This window comes from Nothobranchius furzeri, chromosome 5 (assembly GCF_043380555.1).
Source record: "Nothobranchius furzeri strain GRZ-AD chromosome 5, NfurGRZ-RIMD1, whole genome shotgun sequence".
Classification (NCBI taxonomy): Eukaryota; Metazoa; Chordata; class Actinopteri; order Cyprinodontiformes; family Nothobranchiidae; genus Nothobranchius; species Nothobranchius furzeri.
The window spans coordinates 6,594,498-6,610,898 of NC_091745.1; the positions used below are offsets into that span (position 1 = coordinate 6,594,498).

The window sequence follows — 16,401 nt, forward strand, 5'->3', positions numbered from 1 at the left end:
CTTCTGGATCTGAAAGCTCTCCACTCTTCCTCAAACATTCCTCCTCAAATCCCCAGTGAGTCGTGGAGGATGGCTGCTTATACTGAGCCAGGATCCTCTGGAGGTTTCTTCCTGTTAAAAGGGAGTTTTCCTCTCCACTGTCGCTAAATGCTTACTTAGTATGAGGATTGCTGTAAAGACTCTGACACTAGTCAGTGACTTGATGCAACCTGCTGGGTTCCTTTTACAGGAAACTTTTTTCTGATCGGCTTAATGAACTGACCTGTATTGGAATGTTTATTATGTGAAGTGCCTTGAGACGACTCTTGTTGTGATTTGACGCTATATAAATAAACTTGAATTGAATCAAACAGCCAGTGATTAAACTATGTTTCTGAACCCTGTCCTTGACCCGCTTACCTCCCGTTGACGGCGCTCTGTCGGTTAAGAAATGATTGCTTTACTTACCTTGGCCTCTTTGTGTTTGATTCTGCATGACTTGGGTCAGGAACCTACACCCAAACACGACAGCCTGGTGCCATTCCTGAGCAAGTTCTGAACTGATGCCCCAATCCTGCAGATGATCAACTCAGGAACGTCCTGATGTTTCTGGACTTTCTTTGTTCTGAAGCTGCTTTAGCCATAATTTACTTCATTTTCATGACAAATAGGGAACTTTGAAAATAATAATTTTTATTCTGATCCCTCTTTGTACATTCTGAAGTTTATGAAAACTGCCATCAGAAAAACTGAGGGAGCAAACTGGGTTATTCTCTAAACATTTGACCGGAGCTTTCCATAAAGTGCAGGTACAAAACCATTTTGTGTAAAACACAATATAATAAAATGACAGACTGATTTTTACCCTCATGCTCATTCACTTACCAAATGTTGGTTGCCATCTTATGGACAACAGGAAGCACTGCTTGAAAAAAAGAAAGCCATTCATAAAATAAAAGGCTTGAATCAATGAGGAAATACTTTTGAATCAAGAGTATTAACTGCAACACAGCTCATCAAAAGCAACCAATAAAGCTTCTGAAAAGCATCATTGATTCGGAGGACTACTTTCAATAAATTCTAACGAGTCAGCTATATTTGTTTGTAAAGGTCGCTGCTCAGTCATTGTGCGGATCTGGGATTTTTAGTGAGGTATCAGAGTGCATTACAGAAATATCAAATCAATCTGCATATTTAACAACCCACCTAATGCATTTGTTAATGATAAATGGACAAGAGGAGACGAGATAAACAATGAAGCCAGTTTTAATGGGCAACCTCAAGGAGCTCTTACAGATTCCACAGTCATCTGCCAGGTCACTGTTTGACCCTGGTGTCGTGGCTCTAACTCATCATCACTTATCCCAGTCCCACGCGCTTGGTTTTGACCCGACCCACAGAACAACAGGTGTCAAATCACTGCAGATGTGCAAGTAATGTTCAAAAAAAGAATAAAACTTACAACAGTTAGAATACCATTCAATATCTGAGAATTATCAGAGCAACATATGTTCCCTTCATATAATTTACACACAGTTTACATCTATAGTCACTTTATTAACAGCTGTACCGTGATCATTTTGACCATTACTTCTACCAGGTATGACCAAATATTATAGCTGATGATTGCTGAGCTCCACCACTTAAGGATATGGCTTAGCTCCACCATGGGGACCAAAACACCAACTTACAGAACATCATAAACACAGCCCCTGGGGAGGAGACAAGGAGATCCTGTGGGGGGAGTCCCAGGAATGATGAAGAGCTTAAACCCTATTGAATGATCCTAGGAATATGCAGGTGTTGGTGAAGGCAGACAGAAGCAATAAAATACACATTAGTGTCAATAAACAGCTGCAGATGTTTTTTTTTTTCCTATTTTAATGAAAGAGCTCCCTGGTTTGTGCTGAAAAGGTCGTGTGTGTGTGGTACCTAGTGCTGAGCACAGCAGAGCGGCTCTAATTTGTGCATTTACATTTTAAATGGCATCCTCATCATTGAAAGGAGTGTAGGTTTTGCACTTAGCATCTTCTTGTAAATGGTGACAAAGGAGTGCAAATATGAAGAAATTAAAAGTTCAAAGACATGCCAGGGTGTCTCTGGAACCAAAAGGCATTTTTATGGCATAAAACGCCAAAGTGAGGTAAAGCCTGTACCCACAGAGCTGGTGTACGCAGTGAAATAAAGAAGCAGTGGCCAGAGAGAGACAGGGATGTCATCCATATGCATTCCTAACCAGAAAAACCTGCAACCATCGGTTATTCTTTTACTGAGAAAATGTCAAATTTCCGATTGAAATGGGAGATTATGTTTTCAAATTGAGCGTCTTTCTGCTGAGAAACGCATGACTGGTTCGTAACGCCTGTCAGACTCGCGTTATGCTTCTAGCACGACGAGTCTTTTTCACCATCTCATTCACTCTCTCCTGAACATCCTCCGTCTCTCTTACCTTATTACCTTCCTGCGTCTCATCTACATCCCTCTGCTTCTCTACTTCTCGACTTAGGTGGGACTCTCTGTGGGCACAGGCTGCCAGTCAGCAGGATGCTGCAGGATTGTCGCCAACCATCTCTTTTTGTCCCTCAGGGATGGTGTCGAGGGGTCCTGCTGCCCTCTGCTGCTGGTTCTGTAACAGATTCTGGGGTATGGGTGGAGGCTGGGGATAGGCTGGTGGTTTTAAGACCGTTTGGACAAGGGGGAGAGTTTGTAGCTGGGAATGTGGCAGGGAATACAGCTGTGGATGGGGGTGGAGATAAACCCGAGGAGAGGTTTGGGACTGGTGGAGTGGTAGGGGCTGTGGGTGGAGCTTAGCCTGAGGCTGTTGCTGTATTTGGGATGGTTGGTGGTAAGGATGATGCTGAAGCTGTGGGGAAGCTGCTCCATTTTTACTCAGGCCACAGGACTGAGCTGCACAGTGGATCTGACGCAAAGTGTCCAGCGCCTCGCTCTTAGCGTGCTTGAGCAGGTCGGCCTGACCCTGAGATAGAGACAGAAGGAGACAAAGACACAGTCGTAATTATTATTTATTCATATCAAGTTTCAGTGGGAAAAAAATAACAAGGACAAAAGACATCCCCGATTTGATTTCACGATGCAGCTTTTCTGAATACTCCCCAAATCAATCAGGTTTGGGTTTGTGTCGTCATCACCAAAGCGGCCGCCATACTGGTGGCCTCCGAGTCCTTACTTGTCGCTTGTTCCTCCAGAGATCCCAAGGCCTATATACTTATAGTGTTCTCTGGTAGGAATGAAGGCCTTGAGTCGTATACTCGACATTAGTTTCTTTCAGAAGCTAATGCAGGAGATAGGTGTAGGAGACTATTTTCATGTTCAGCCTGCATGAAAAACTCAAACTGTGATTATAATTAGAAATAAAAATTAGAAAAATGTTTTTCAGTGTTCCACACCTTTAAAATGTATCTGCATTAAATTATACGCTCAGTTCTGCTTTATTTTGATATAGTCCTGGACATTTCACACTACTGCCATTCCCCTATGCTGATATTAACTTTTTACTTTGTTAAACATAGAATGTGCTACTACTTGTTTACCTGCTGAATAATAACAGATTCACAGATTCACTCAAAAACAATAAAGCCTATTTTGTTTAGAAATAGAATCTCTACTAAGACATTGCAATGTATGCAGCCATCGAAACAGTACTTGGTATACATGTTGTGTTGTGTGTGTGTGTGTGTGTGTGTGTGTGTGTGTGTGTGTGTGTGTGTGTGTGTGTGTGTGTGTGTGTGTGCTTTCTCTCCTCAAACCCAGAGACGGGCAATGGTGGCATCAACAAGTCATCTCCATGCCGTGTTTTTCTTCAGTTCAGAAACTAAACCAGGTGACTTCCATCAGCACAGTGAATGAACCTGGTTCACGTGCTGAGCAGAACAAAATGGCGGCATGGCGTTAATTCAATTCAATTCAGTTCAAAAATACTTTATTAATCCCAGAGGGAAATTGATTGCTGTAGTAGCTCAGAATAATAATAATAATCAAGTCATCAGTTGATGCCACATTCCCATCTCTGCCCAAACCCCCAGTGAATGGTGGCGGATGGCTGCTCATACCGAGTCAGGTTTTGTTGGAGGTTTCTTCCTGTTTTCTTCTCCACTGTCGCTACATGCTTGCTCAATATGGGGATTGCGGTAAAGCCAGTGACTCGATGCAATCTGTTGGGTTCCTTATGTAGGAAACCCTTTAAACCAACTGAACTGAATTGTTTCCTCTGTGAAGTGCATTGAGAAGACTCTTTTTATGACTTAGCGCAATGCAAAAAAGTATAATAAAATACTGGGAAGAGAAAAACTTCACATGTGCTTCAAAATTTTGCATTTCTTCTTCATGACTGTGTGTCTGCTTGGTTTTAAAGTTTTCTGCTTTGGTGTTTTTTGTCATGACTCCCAATCCTTCACCCTCCTCTGCCCCCTCATTTAGCCTTCAACCTTCATTCAGCTCACCTGGTCCCCTCACCGAGCTCCTGACTAGCCCTGTTTCCCTGGCAACCACTATCAACTCCATTCATCTCACCTGTTCCTGTAATCGGCTTCATCCACTTCACCTGCTCCTGACTCCTCAGCTCATCTCTCACATCTGCTCCCCCTGCTATATATTCACCAGTCAGCCACCAGTTCCCTGCCAGATTATTGAAAGCCTTTGCCTGTAAATTCTCCAGCCATTCACCCTGCCTGATCGCTGCCTCCGGACCTAATTTTTCTCCTGACCCCTGCCCTGGGACGTAATTTTGGGGGGGGGGACGGGTGGGACATGTCCCCCCCACTTTTTCAAAAGGCAGTTTTGGTCCCCTGCACTTTTTTCCATCCAAAAACAATGTTACGCTCCTTTAAATGGATTTGGTTGAGCACTAGGACCGAAACGGAAACCGCTTTACTATTAGACCCGCCCAAAAGATAATCTATTGGCTCTGCTGATACTTGCTAACGTATTATTGGCTGTTGCTGCTGTCACTCAAGTTGTAAACAGTCAGAACGTGCTCACGTTGTTTTGCTAGTTTGGAGCCGCTAGGGAACACCGGTACTGAGTCACATCGTCAACTAGACGCTGTGTAATATCAGCTCAGCTCAGCTTCCATTACATAACATTTGAATAAGTGTTCATTTGTGAGTCTTTGGTAGTTAGGCACAGCCAGGAGGCAGCATGTCAAGAAACCAAAAAGTTGATATAAGAGACTTCTTTCAAAGTCAAAACGTAAGTTGGAACATGTGACACCCCTGCATTAAGCTCAGACTCACCTCCTCCTTCACAAACATACTCAAAATTAACTTTTACAAACTCATCTCCTCCACATAACTGACTCCTCAGACACAATTTATTCGTATTATTATAATTATTATTTTTTTATTACTATTATCATCATAATTATTATTACTAGTAGTGGTAGTAGTAGAAGTGTAACTTCAAAACTTTTATCATTTAACTTTATTGTAAACTTATCTATTGCAATGTATATTTTCACATTAAAAAGCTCTGAAAAATGAACAGTATCATCATCGTCAACAGATTTTTTTAAGCTTAATGTCAAAGATGTACACTTTTCATTAGATTTTTCTTATTTTTTTCCATTTATTTTTTGTGTGTTGAAATGCAACAACTGTTTAAACACTTTTAAGGGAAAAAAACATATTTAATATGTTTTTATACACTCAAATGTTAGGGTGATGATCATGTGTAAAACATTAGTTCAGCATGTCCTCTAACACAGCAAATGAACAAATGGCCAGATCTCAGGAGGACCGTTTATGTATAAATAATTTTTATACTTTTGACTAGGCCTGGGAAAGTAACACATTTTGCTGGACGATATTTTGTCCAACAAATTGTTGATGATAAACGATATTGTCAACATTATCTAGACCAAAATAACCACTAATATAATGTTAATATATCATAATAATGCAAGTACACCCTTTAAAATGCAACAAATAAACCTTCATTTAACATTGAAATGTCCAGAACCAGAACTTCTAAATGAATAAAAATAACAAACAAAAATTAAATAAAAAAAAGAATCTCACTCCCTGTTAGAAAATGTTGCACCAAAAACAATAAAAAAAGACCCAAAACAATAAATACAATGGCCTATCCATTGTCAACAGCCAAAACTGCACTTCAATAATGATAATAAATATTAATGATAATAGAGTTGTACATTTTTTAACTTTGATATATATATATATATATATATATATATATATATATATATATATATATAGAGGATGGAAAAATTATTGAGATGGGCACGTGACGTGTCAAGGGGTCTTTACATAACACCCCCACCCCAAATCTGCACAAGCCTGCTGTGTCCCCCACACTTCTGAAATCAAAATTTCGTCCCTGCCCCTGCCTTGTACGCTGCCTGCCTTTACGACCTCCACCTGTCTCCAACTCTGTCTCCAGCCTCTCCCACCTCGGGGAACTTCACTAAAAATAAAAGATTTTTTTATCTATTTTTACTGTGTTTGGTGTCTTCACGGGTCTTCTGAGTTCTGTTCGTGACATTTTTAGTAGTTTTAGTAAAAGTATTTCACAGGTTTCAAATGCTTTTAGATTAGAATGGACTTTATTGTAGTTGCTGTGGGAGCAGTTACGTTCTAGTAGTCTGCCTGTGACTTTACAGGACATAGAACAGGGCATAGGGATATGTACACAACATGTACAGACATGATATCTGTCAGTGCGCCCCAGGGCAGCTGTGGCTACATCGTAGCTCATCACCACCAGTGTGTGTGAATGAATGATACATTGTAGTGTAAAGCGCTTTGGAGTACTTACTCTGAAAGGCATTATACAAGTGCGGGTCATTTAATGACAATTACATGAACGCATTACCTTCTCTTCTCTTTCAAGACCTCTGCGAAAGGCACAAGGTTCCCCAAAAGTCTTCTCATCGTGGCGCAAATACGCTCTCCCCTGCCTGCTGACCATGGGCATGGCTGTGGCTGGGCCCTGGCCCAAATGGCTTTCTTAAAGAAATCGTTTGTAAATTTGTTTTATATTTGAGGGGTGTCATTTCAAATTGTCATCAAATGAATGAAAAAGAAAATTTAAAATAACTAATTCTGACGCATATAGACATAAATATTGAAGCAAAACTGGTATTGAACTGGTATTGACAAATAAACTTATCTTCAATGACATTTCTTTGGCCCACCTAAAGCAGTCTGTGGCTTTGCTGCTGCTGCCATTCCTGAGATCATGCTGTAGCCAGATCCCACAGCTGGATACGTTTTAGGAGCTGACCCCGGTAGTGTCCTAAACCCTTTAGGCCCTAGGCCTTTTTTCTTTGGGCCCTGGCGCCTCCCAATCAGGGGCCTTTGGAGTTTCGTGTCCCAAGTGTCAGTGATTGTTTGCATTCCCCGAGCACGGCTACAGCTACAATCAAAACAGTTTAGACTGTAAACAAAGCAATTTCTGGTTTTTGATACATTAAGATAAAACAATACTTGAACTTTATTTTAGAAGAGCAGCCGTGTGTGAAAATGCTGACAGGATGGAGGTTGTGAGTTCAAATTCCATTTAGGAAATGTAGTCAATTGTTTTATTTATTCCAGGGGTCCTCAACAAAATTTGTTCAAGGCTTTTTTTTCCCAGCAGACACCAGTGACGGTCAGATGCTCTTCTAAAATAAAGTTCACACATCATTGTATCTTAAGTTATTACAATCTAAAATGGCCTGGTTTCCCATCTGGGCTGTTTGATTGTGGCTTTAGTTGTGTTTGGAGAATGTGGACAGTTGTAGATGTTTGGGACATAAAACTGTAGAGGCCCCCAATTGGGGGGCGTTAGGGTTAAACAGAGAAAACGGGATCATGTTTTTGACAAAGATGAGCGTTGAAACTAAATGCAATTCATCTGATTCTTCCTCAGAACAATCTGGGATAAAAAATAACCTGTCATCGCCCAAAATAAGGCGGCACACGTCGTGACAGCTAATGTATGTGATTATCAAAGCATGGCCACGAATGTTATTTATGTAATTGCTTTTGAAATTACTGGTTTTGTTATGGTCCATTCATGGTTTACACTCCTGAAAGCAAAAAAAAAAAAAATTGTATTAATTGTTTTGTAAGCAATGTTACTAAACACGGACCCATTTAAATAATATTATTTAAATGTAATAACTAATCCCATACAGCAGGAGGCAGTATTAAGTCAACATGGTGGTTTTGGAAGCCTGCCAGTCCTGTACACAGCTCCTCTGCTGGTGAGCTGTGCTGTCATATGGTGATAATGTTACACTATGCTCTGCTCTTTATTTGAGTACTCCAGACGTGAATCCCAGTCATATGTGGAGGAAGTGGTCGGAGCAGACATCCTGTGTTAGCACTGCCTGCCGTCTGCCACATGAAAGTGTTCTGTATTAAAGAGGTGCAGCGTAAAGGGGAGTGGAAAACAATTTACTTTCATATTTTTTATTTACAATATTTAAATGATTTATTCTATTTGTTTGGACTCCATGTTTACTAGAAAGGGGAGGGCGTTATGGTTCTGCCTCAGCAGCCTGCTGGACTAGCGTCCCTGTGAAACCGCACAGGCTCACTTGTTGTGCATCCCATCCAAGGGTAAATGATGAAAGGGATGATGTTCTTGGCACACAGCAGTCTGACATATTCCAGGAAGAATAAAGGTGTTAACCTGCACCTATTGACTCATGCCCTACTCCCAGGTAACTGTAATGCGCTGGAAGTGGCCTTTTAGCCAAGGTGATCCAGCACACACAAGCGGCTGCATGAATAAGTCATATGTTTGAGAGAGAAAAAGCTGAAATTACGTAAGTCATGACTCACCAGGCATAAAAATAAGAAAGCGAAAAGCTGGTCCTGTGCTGCAAAAACCAAACTGCATTCACTCCTACAGGCCAAGCCCTCTCCAGAGGGGGTTAAACCAAGGCAAAGGAGGTTTTCTAACCCGGCACAATGCCTTCCGTGGATTCTATCTCATTGTTTGTTGTGTTTATTCAGGAATAAACCAAATCTGTGGTGAATAATCTTAAGTTTATAGTGCAGATAACAGTTTTAACACGTCTCATCTCCACCTAAAACACCATTAACAGTGACTTTGATCTGATATCCTCTAAATGAAAACAGAAAATGTCAAGAAAATATCTGATTAAATTAAAGGAGGTCAGAATTGTTATAGAACCCATTAACAATCTGAACTATTTTAGCAGAAAGATGATTAAATATTAATGCCTCGGAAAATTTTAATCACAGTGCAAAAACAATTCTGAGTGATTTGGGCAAGATGCGTCATTTCTTTGAGGTTTTAAAAGGTTCTGCCACAAATCTTCCTTTTATGTCTGCTTTCCTTCAGGCAGAGAGGTCTGGTGTGCAGGAAGCATCATTCACAGCGACAGATCTGATCTTCCTCTCACTGTCAAAGCACCGTGGAAGTGGAATTTTGGGATATGGAGACAGAAAAGGAGGGCAGTTCTCCGCCTTATCTTCCCTCTCAGCTCACCATGTTTGACCATCCCTGCCTCTGTCTGCTAGCGCGCCCCAGCCTGCTGAGAATCTGGAGAGGTTGACAGGTGAAATAACTGGGCATAAGCTCCAGGCCTGGCAAAGAGGCACAGAGCTCTCACCAAATTTTCAGCATGATGCAGAGATCACAGATGAAGGAGGAGGAGGTGGAGTTATGTGAATGCCAAGATGCCTTTCTGGTGAGAGCATGGCTTATTGAATGAATGAGGATCAGGAAACGGCGAAAGAAGGAAGTTTGTGCTTTGGAAGACAAAACAGGGATGAGAGGAGTTGGATGAGTTAGGGAGTGATGTGTGTGGGAGGAAACGAGCTGATCTGGGTGTCCATCATGTAAAGAGTCAAATGGTTGCTGCATTACTAACAGAGGTTTAGTACAGCTGCTTTGGATATTTTTCAGATTTTAGACACTGAATAAACATGCACGACTATTATCTTAAAAGGGAATGATGTAGTTCTTTATCCAAACACATCAGATTCACCTTCATCATTTACGTCAAGGACACGCTCACAAAGGCATACAGCTGTGTAACAGCGGGGGAGGCTGCTGGTGCTGGAAGTGATGTAACAGGACTTTACTGAGCTTTTTAAAAAGTCCAGCTGGGTCTTGTTCCTGCCTGAGTTGTTTCTATTACCATTATAGTGTCCTGTCAACTTCAGGTAGACTGTTGGTGATGACTGTCGGTATATTGGTAGCATGGGCCCTAAATTTGGCGTCCGACTGCAGGAGTCTTCAGATGATTTATAGCAATCAAAATAAAATAAAACAAAATTAAATAAATATGACTTAAGTTGTTTTAATGTACTTGTTTATTCTACTTTTAAGTACCTCAACAGTTTAATAATCTGTTCAGAATCTCCAAAAGTGCTGATTAAGAATGTTGATCCTCCAATTAGTCAAATGAAGTTTCTTGAAATCCAACGCAGAATCAAACCGGCCCTGATGGACATCGCTGGGAAGGTTGAGCCAGCGATGTTTAGATTTGTGAGTAGTTGTTCTTACTGGGTCATAGGCTGCAGAAACTACATTAAACTTAAAGGGTTAAACCTTTGTGAAGGTTTTTCGTTAAACTCTGAAAATGTCCATCGAAACGTTGTTGAAAATGAATAAAATGACGTCCTGCATTACTGTAATCTGGGGCGGCGTTAGGCCCGGCTACTTGGGCTAAAGCCCCGGATGTTTCATGAAAAGCCCCGGATCTAAATCACGGGAGTAACATGCAGTACCAAAGTCCAACAGAGAGGGAGCAGCTGGCAGTAGTTTGTATACAGCCTGCCTGAGCCTCCACCACTGAAGAAGAAGCCCTTCAGCAGCCGGCTTCTTCTACACTCTCTGCCTGAAACGCATGAGTGAAGATGGACATAAGGACGTTTTTTAGACCAAAAGTACAACGACAGAACCCCAGCTTTGATTATGCTGGTGCTGACTCAGGTTTGTGAGTCTTATTTGAAAATATTTGTTGTGCTGCTGGTTGGCCTAAAGTTAGTTTACTATCAGGTAACGTTGATGGAGAAAGAAAGGGAAAATTTACTATCATCTCACACTAAACACTAACAGGAACAATATTCTGCCCTGAAAATGCTTAATATGTAGCTTCAGATTAAAAAGTATGTGGTACAAGACAAATATGATGTTGACTAGTGCGTGTCATGTGTGTGTGTGTGTGTGCGCGCGCACGTGTGTGTGTGTGTGTTAAGCCCCGGATCTTCTTCAGTCCTAAATCCGCCCCCGACTGTAATGCTTTTTGAAACTAGCGACAGTCAGGAAGATATGGGTGTTTCTAAATGCCAAGGAACCTTGACTTGGTGTTTTGGCCCCGCCCCAGTTTCCCTGGGAGATACGTCATCAGGAACCGCTGTGTTCCAATGTTCATGTTCTACCGAGGCGTGTGGTCTCCGTTTGTTAGCCGTTTAGCTAGGTGAGCAAGGATACACGGGAGGTGTCTTGTAGCCTAGCCTTGGTCAAAAATTACCCAGAATACACCGCAATATTTTCAAAAGGACGGCGGATCAGAAGCTGGCAGCTACTTTGGGGGCAATGTTCAAGTTTCAAAGTAAGTCAACTAATTTAAAATGTTTTTCTTTTTTTTTTTTTTTAGATCCAAAGAAGTTATCTGTGGTTGGTTAGTTGCTTAGTAGTTGCAGTTTCGGTGGCTAACGGGTAGTACCTCACTTATATATTTAATTTAATAAACACGCTTGATCACAGTGGGAGTAAAGTTTTAGGTAGCAAGAGGGTTAAGGTTAGGAAGAGGGTATGGGGAAGGTTATAAATAGTGAAACGTTAAGGTTTAGATGCGGTTAAATGAGCTGGTTGGTGCCGCATCAGCGGATATCCCATCGCGTCAGTTTTACGCTACATTGGGATCTGCAGTCAGAAAAGGGGAAAACCCCTTTTCGCACATAAGTGACGAAAAAGGGCACTTTTGGCGTGAGGGGTCTGATGCGGAGGGTGGCTGACCAAGCGTTTGTTTTTGACGCGCTGGGAGCGACAATGTGTTGCTGAAAAGTATGTATTCCCCCTAGTGGCAGGAAACTACACACAGTCACTTTAAGATTCTGAAGTTATAAAAAACTAAATTAATCAAAATCAATAAAAAGCTGACAGATTTAAAAAAAACAGTGCTAATTGTTAGTTGTTCTATTTACGACATGAAATTGCCTGAAGAATCTACTAATCTAACACTAACAATCAAGCAAAATCAAACCAATAGATTAGCATGTAGTAAATGGTTATAGAAGATAAAATGAGATAATATCCTGGCTGCTCAGTCCACGTTTAGCCAAGGCAGCTCTGTTGCTCCAGAACACCTGAGACAACGGCCTTATCTTCTGTGTTACAGGGCAGGGCCAAGAGCGCCTTCTGCAGAGCATCATCTTTAAGGCACGGCCATGGGGCCACAAGCATACTGTGTGTAGTTGTGCATCTTCCAACAAGTGTGAACAATCCTATCAAGTCTTGTCAAGATAGATACATGAGCAAATAAATAAAACAACGGCTGGAATCAGCGCTAATTACTTAAGAGATTTAGGGATTAGAGAAGAGAGAAACACAATTAGCCCAAGAAGATTTCGTAATACATCATGTGATTAAACCTCAGCGTCTGGGATTGTTTGTCCAACTGGTTGCAGACTTCAGAATTATCTCTCAAGTTCATATGAGTTTGTGCTGAGATTTGTGCAATTTGGGGTGGAATATAAAGAATATGGGACTTAATGGCGTTGGAGGCCACGTTTAAGGGGAGGGTGTCTTACCTTAAGCACAGTGATGTTCCAAGCATAGCTCTCCATGGCCTTCTGAAGTTTTCGGCCCTTCAGACCTTCTTTTGCTCCGATCCGATGCAGGTCTTCATGGAAGTCCAGACCTGGATGGAAGGATAAGGAAAATGAGAATGGAAGCAGAGGGATAACTAAGTTAGTCCTGTCTTGTTAAGACTTTTATTCACTTAGGTGAAGCAGGTTTGAAATGTGAGGTTTGCCAAGAGTTCTTAGCATTTATGATTTAAGATTACATGAACATTCAGATTAATAAAGAAATCAGAGGTAGAACCGATAACTCTGAAAAGTATTTCATACATTAAATACTAATCACAAAAGAACCCCAGTATTCACATTATTGAATTTCTTTAAATAAAAGGGGATCATGTTTTCCTAAATAACATCTGGCAGTGCTTATCTGGGTGGACGGAAGACGCACATGGCGGAATATGACCTCTAACCTCTGAGCAGGTCAGGAATTATTTTGGCCATGGCAGACAATTACTAATCCCTTAAGGGCTTAAGAACAAACGCCTCCTGAACCTGTTAGCCTGCTTGTCGGTCTGCCACTGAAACACGACCTCATGCCAGCTAAGACCTGATGCACTTCACAGTCGGTCATAACTCACAAAAGATCGTCCTCTCAACCGTTTGCAGTAAACAGACCTGCAGCCGGATGGGAGACGTAACATAATGGGTTTTATTCAGCAGCCAAGGATAACTTTACACTACATTTCTATTTCAACATAAATATATATAATAGATAGACATAGGTAGGTAAATGAGAAAGTTTAAACCAACAAAATTCCAAGCCTCCACATGGCTACATATGGCCCCATCCACCTGGGAGGATTTAAAAAACAGATTTTCTGGTGTATGTTTGCACAACCTGTCCACACACACACTGCCCAGCCCAGAAAAAAGTCACCACCCAAAACAACAAGGTCAGAGACTCTAATGTTCATTTGGACCACCTTTAGCTGTGACTACATCCCACATGTGTTGTGGCATTGTTTCGATGAGCTTCTGCAACGTCACCAGATTTATTTCCATCCAGTGTTGCATTAATGTTTCACCAAGATCTTGCATTGATGATGGTAGAGTCTGACCACCGCACAAAGCCTTCTCCAGTACATCCCAAAGATTCTCAATGGGGTTCAGGTCTGGACTCTGTGATGGCCAATCCATGTGAGAAAATGATGTCTCATGCTCCCTGAACCACTCTTTCACTATCTGAGCCCGATGAATCTTGGCATCGTCATCTTGGAATAAGTCCGTGCCATCAGGGAATAAGCTGGTCCTTCAGTACATTCAGGTAGTCAGCTGGCCTCAATCTTGGTGCACATCCTGTTGCTGAACCTGACCAACTGCAACAACCCCAGATCATAGCACTGCCCCCACAGGCTTGTACAGTAGGCACTAGGCATGATGGGTGCATCACTTCATCTGCCTCTCTTCTTACCCTGATGCAACATCACTCTGGAACAGGGTCCATCTGGACTCATCAGACCAGTTTTTAATAAAGCGTTGGACAGTTCTTAACCCAGTTTTAGTTGTTTCTACAATCTCCTTAGATGTTTCTCTGCTTGATGCCAACGTTCTGACCCTTCTCACACAGACTAACATCTTTTCTACAACCACCAGATGTGTCTTTACATTGTTGTTTGAGAAATGAGAAGCAACTCACTGCACCAGTTGGGGTTAATAACTTGTTGTCAGCTGAAAGACAACCGCCCATGCAGTAATTATCCAATAGGAGGTTTGTACATTTTTGCTTAGTTAAATCCAGGTGGTGACTTTTTTTTTGGCCAGGCTGTGTATATTATGGTGAGAAAAACAAAAACACTTCTCAGAGATTTTTAAACTCTCCTGTTTTCTCTGCCTCCATTTGGACCTGAGACAAGGAACGATTAAGACATTACGACACAGCTTATACAGAGCTCCACAGAAACAAAAGTTATTTTCTTCGTCCGTCTTCAACATTCTGATCATGTTGCCTTTCTGCTTTCGAACTGGGTTTAATAGATAATGTCTGAGAAGAACTTATAAATTCCATTTAAAAAATACATGTTTTCAGAGAAACTTTAGCCCAATTAGGAATGATCTTTCTCCACATTTTGATTTGCAATAACACACACTTTTGCTACCTTGTGGTGCAGTGGGGAACATTGACGTAATTTTCACTTTAGAAGTGGGGGGGACACGGGGGAGGGAGGAGGGGGGAGGGGTATCTTTACGGTATGCTCTAATGGGAAACAGACTTCAACACAAATGGTTGTTTTCCGCTTGGTCCTAGAGCTCATCCAGTGTTAATTTAATATAGTGTAATATTGTTTTGGATGGTAAAAAGTGCAGGGGTCAAAACTTGACTTTGGAAAATGTGGGGGGGACATGTCCCCCCTGTCCCCCCCCCCCCCCCCAAAATTACGTCCATGGTGGGGAATAATGTGGATGAAGATTATGGTGGAAGAAGAAAAAACGCAGTGCTGCATCTTCCCCAGGTGCATCACATTTGTAATATAGGAACACATACTGATGCCAGGTCAAGCTGCACCCTCCTTTGATACAACATTCCAGTCCAGACCAGATTGCAGCTGCGAAATGGAAGTGATCCCTGTAAACTGGATGGTTTGGCTTCACTTGTTCACACGTGTGTGGATGTGCTCATACAGTTTCACTCCTTAAAGAGTCTCAGACTACTCTGTTATAGTCTTCTAGCCACTGATGGTCAAGTGCTACTAAGGAATAATGGTTTTAGAGCCAGAATTTTACATTAATAGGGATTAAGACTGATCAGATAGTTTAATCTGCTGGAGTTAATGGGGTGCTGCTGGTGTGGAGCCAAAAGGAAAATGGCAGGAAGGGAGCTGAAAAAGATGAAACTGGCTGCTGGAATTACAGCTTCTTCCTGTTGTTAATCTGGCAATTATCAAACTCCATCTCCTTAAAAGAGTAACGGCTGTCACGCTAACTCTGCGAATTTTAAGCTAAAAAACAAAAAGTGGCTTTATGGCACACACTGAAGAGATTGGGACTTCTACTTTGTTTCTCTGGTAGAAACAGAGGGAACAGGTGTCTTGAATAGGAGGACAAAAGGGGCAATTGTAACCCCGCCTCTGCAGAGTAAGGCTGGTACAGCATCACCTCTAGAGGTATGAATACACATGAGCATGCAAAAAGGGGACAGGCTTCAGGTAGAGAAAAAAAATACAGCAAACAATGAAACCAAACAGGGACCAAAGACAACACCAGACTAAAATGAGGGAACAATGGGAAATTTATAGCAGTCAGATCAGTGTTTGATTAATTTATATCAGTTCAAACAGACTTGAGAGTTCATGGAGTGGCATCATTGCAAACGGAGGATGGGCTTTAGTGGCTGAGGATGAGCTGGCAATACAATGAGTGTGCAACGCCAAAGGAAATGTCTTTATCCTTGGATTCATTTATTAGCCAGAAAAAGAGTCTTTGCAAAGAGAAAGATATTCATGCACACACAGCAGCATTGATTAAACCTGACTGCATCAGACATTAGACGTGGTCTTCAGGGCAGCCTTTTAAAATGTGATTCGTGGAGCCATTCCATCATTATTCTGATAAACGATCCCAAGACAGAAATTTGAAAGACCTCATGTCTTTATTGTAATATAAATAACAAACATTG

At 41.5% G+C, this 16,401-nt stretch overlaps 1 protein-coding gene across 1 annotated transcript in view; it reads right to left on the reverse strand.

Moving 5' to 3' along the window:
• Positions 1-2,283: 2,283 nt before the first annotated feature.
• plcl5 (phospholipase C like 5) overlaps positions 2,284-16,401 on the reverse strand; it is a 109,122-nt gene continuing 95,004 nt past the window's right edge. Inside the window, exons 5-6 of the mRNA XM_015948648.3 lie at positions 12,735-12,844; positions 2,284-2,956 (exon numbers count right to left, since the gene is read on the reverse strand). Coding sequence (XP_015804134.1) covers positions 2,516-2,956; positions 12,735-12,844 — 551 coding nt within the window. The 3' untranslated portion in view covers positions 2,284-2,515. The remainder of the gene's footprint in view (positions 2,957-12,734; positions 12,845-16,401) is intronic.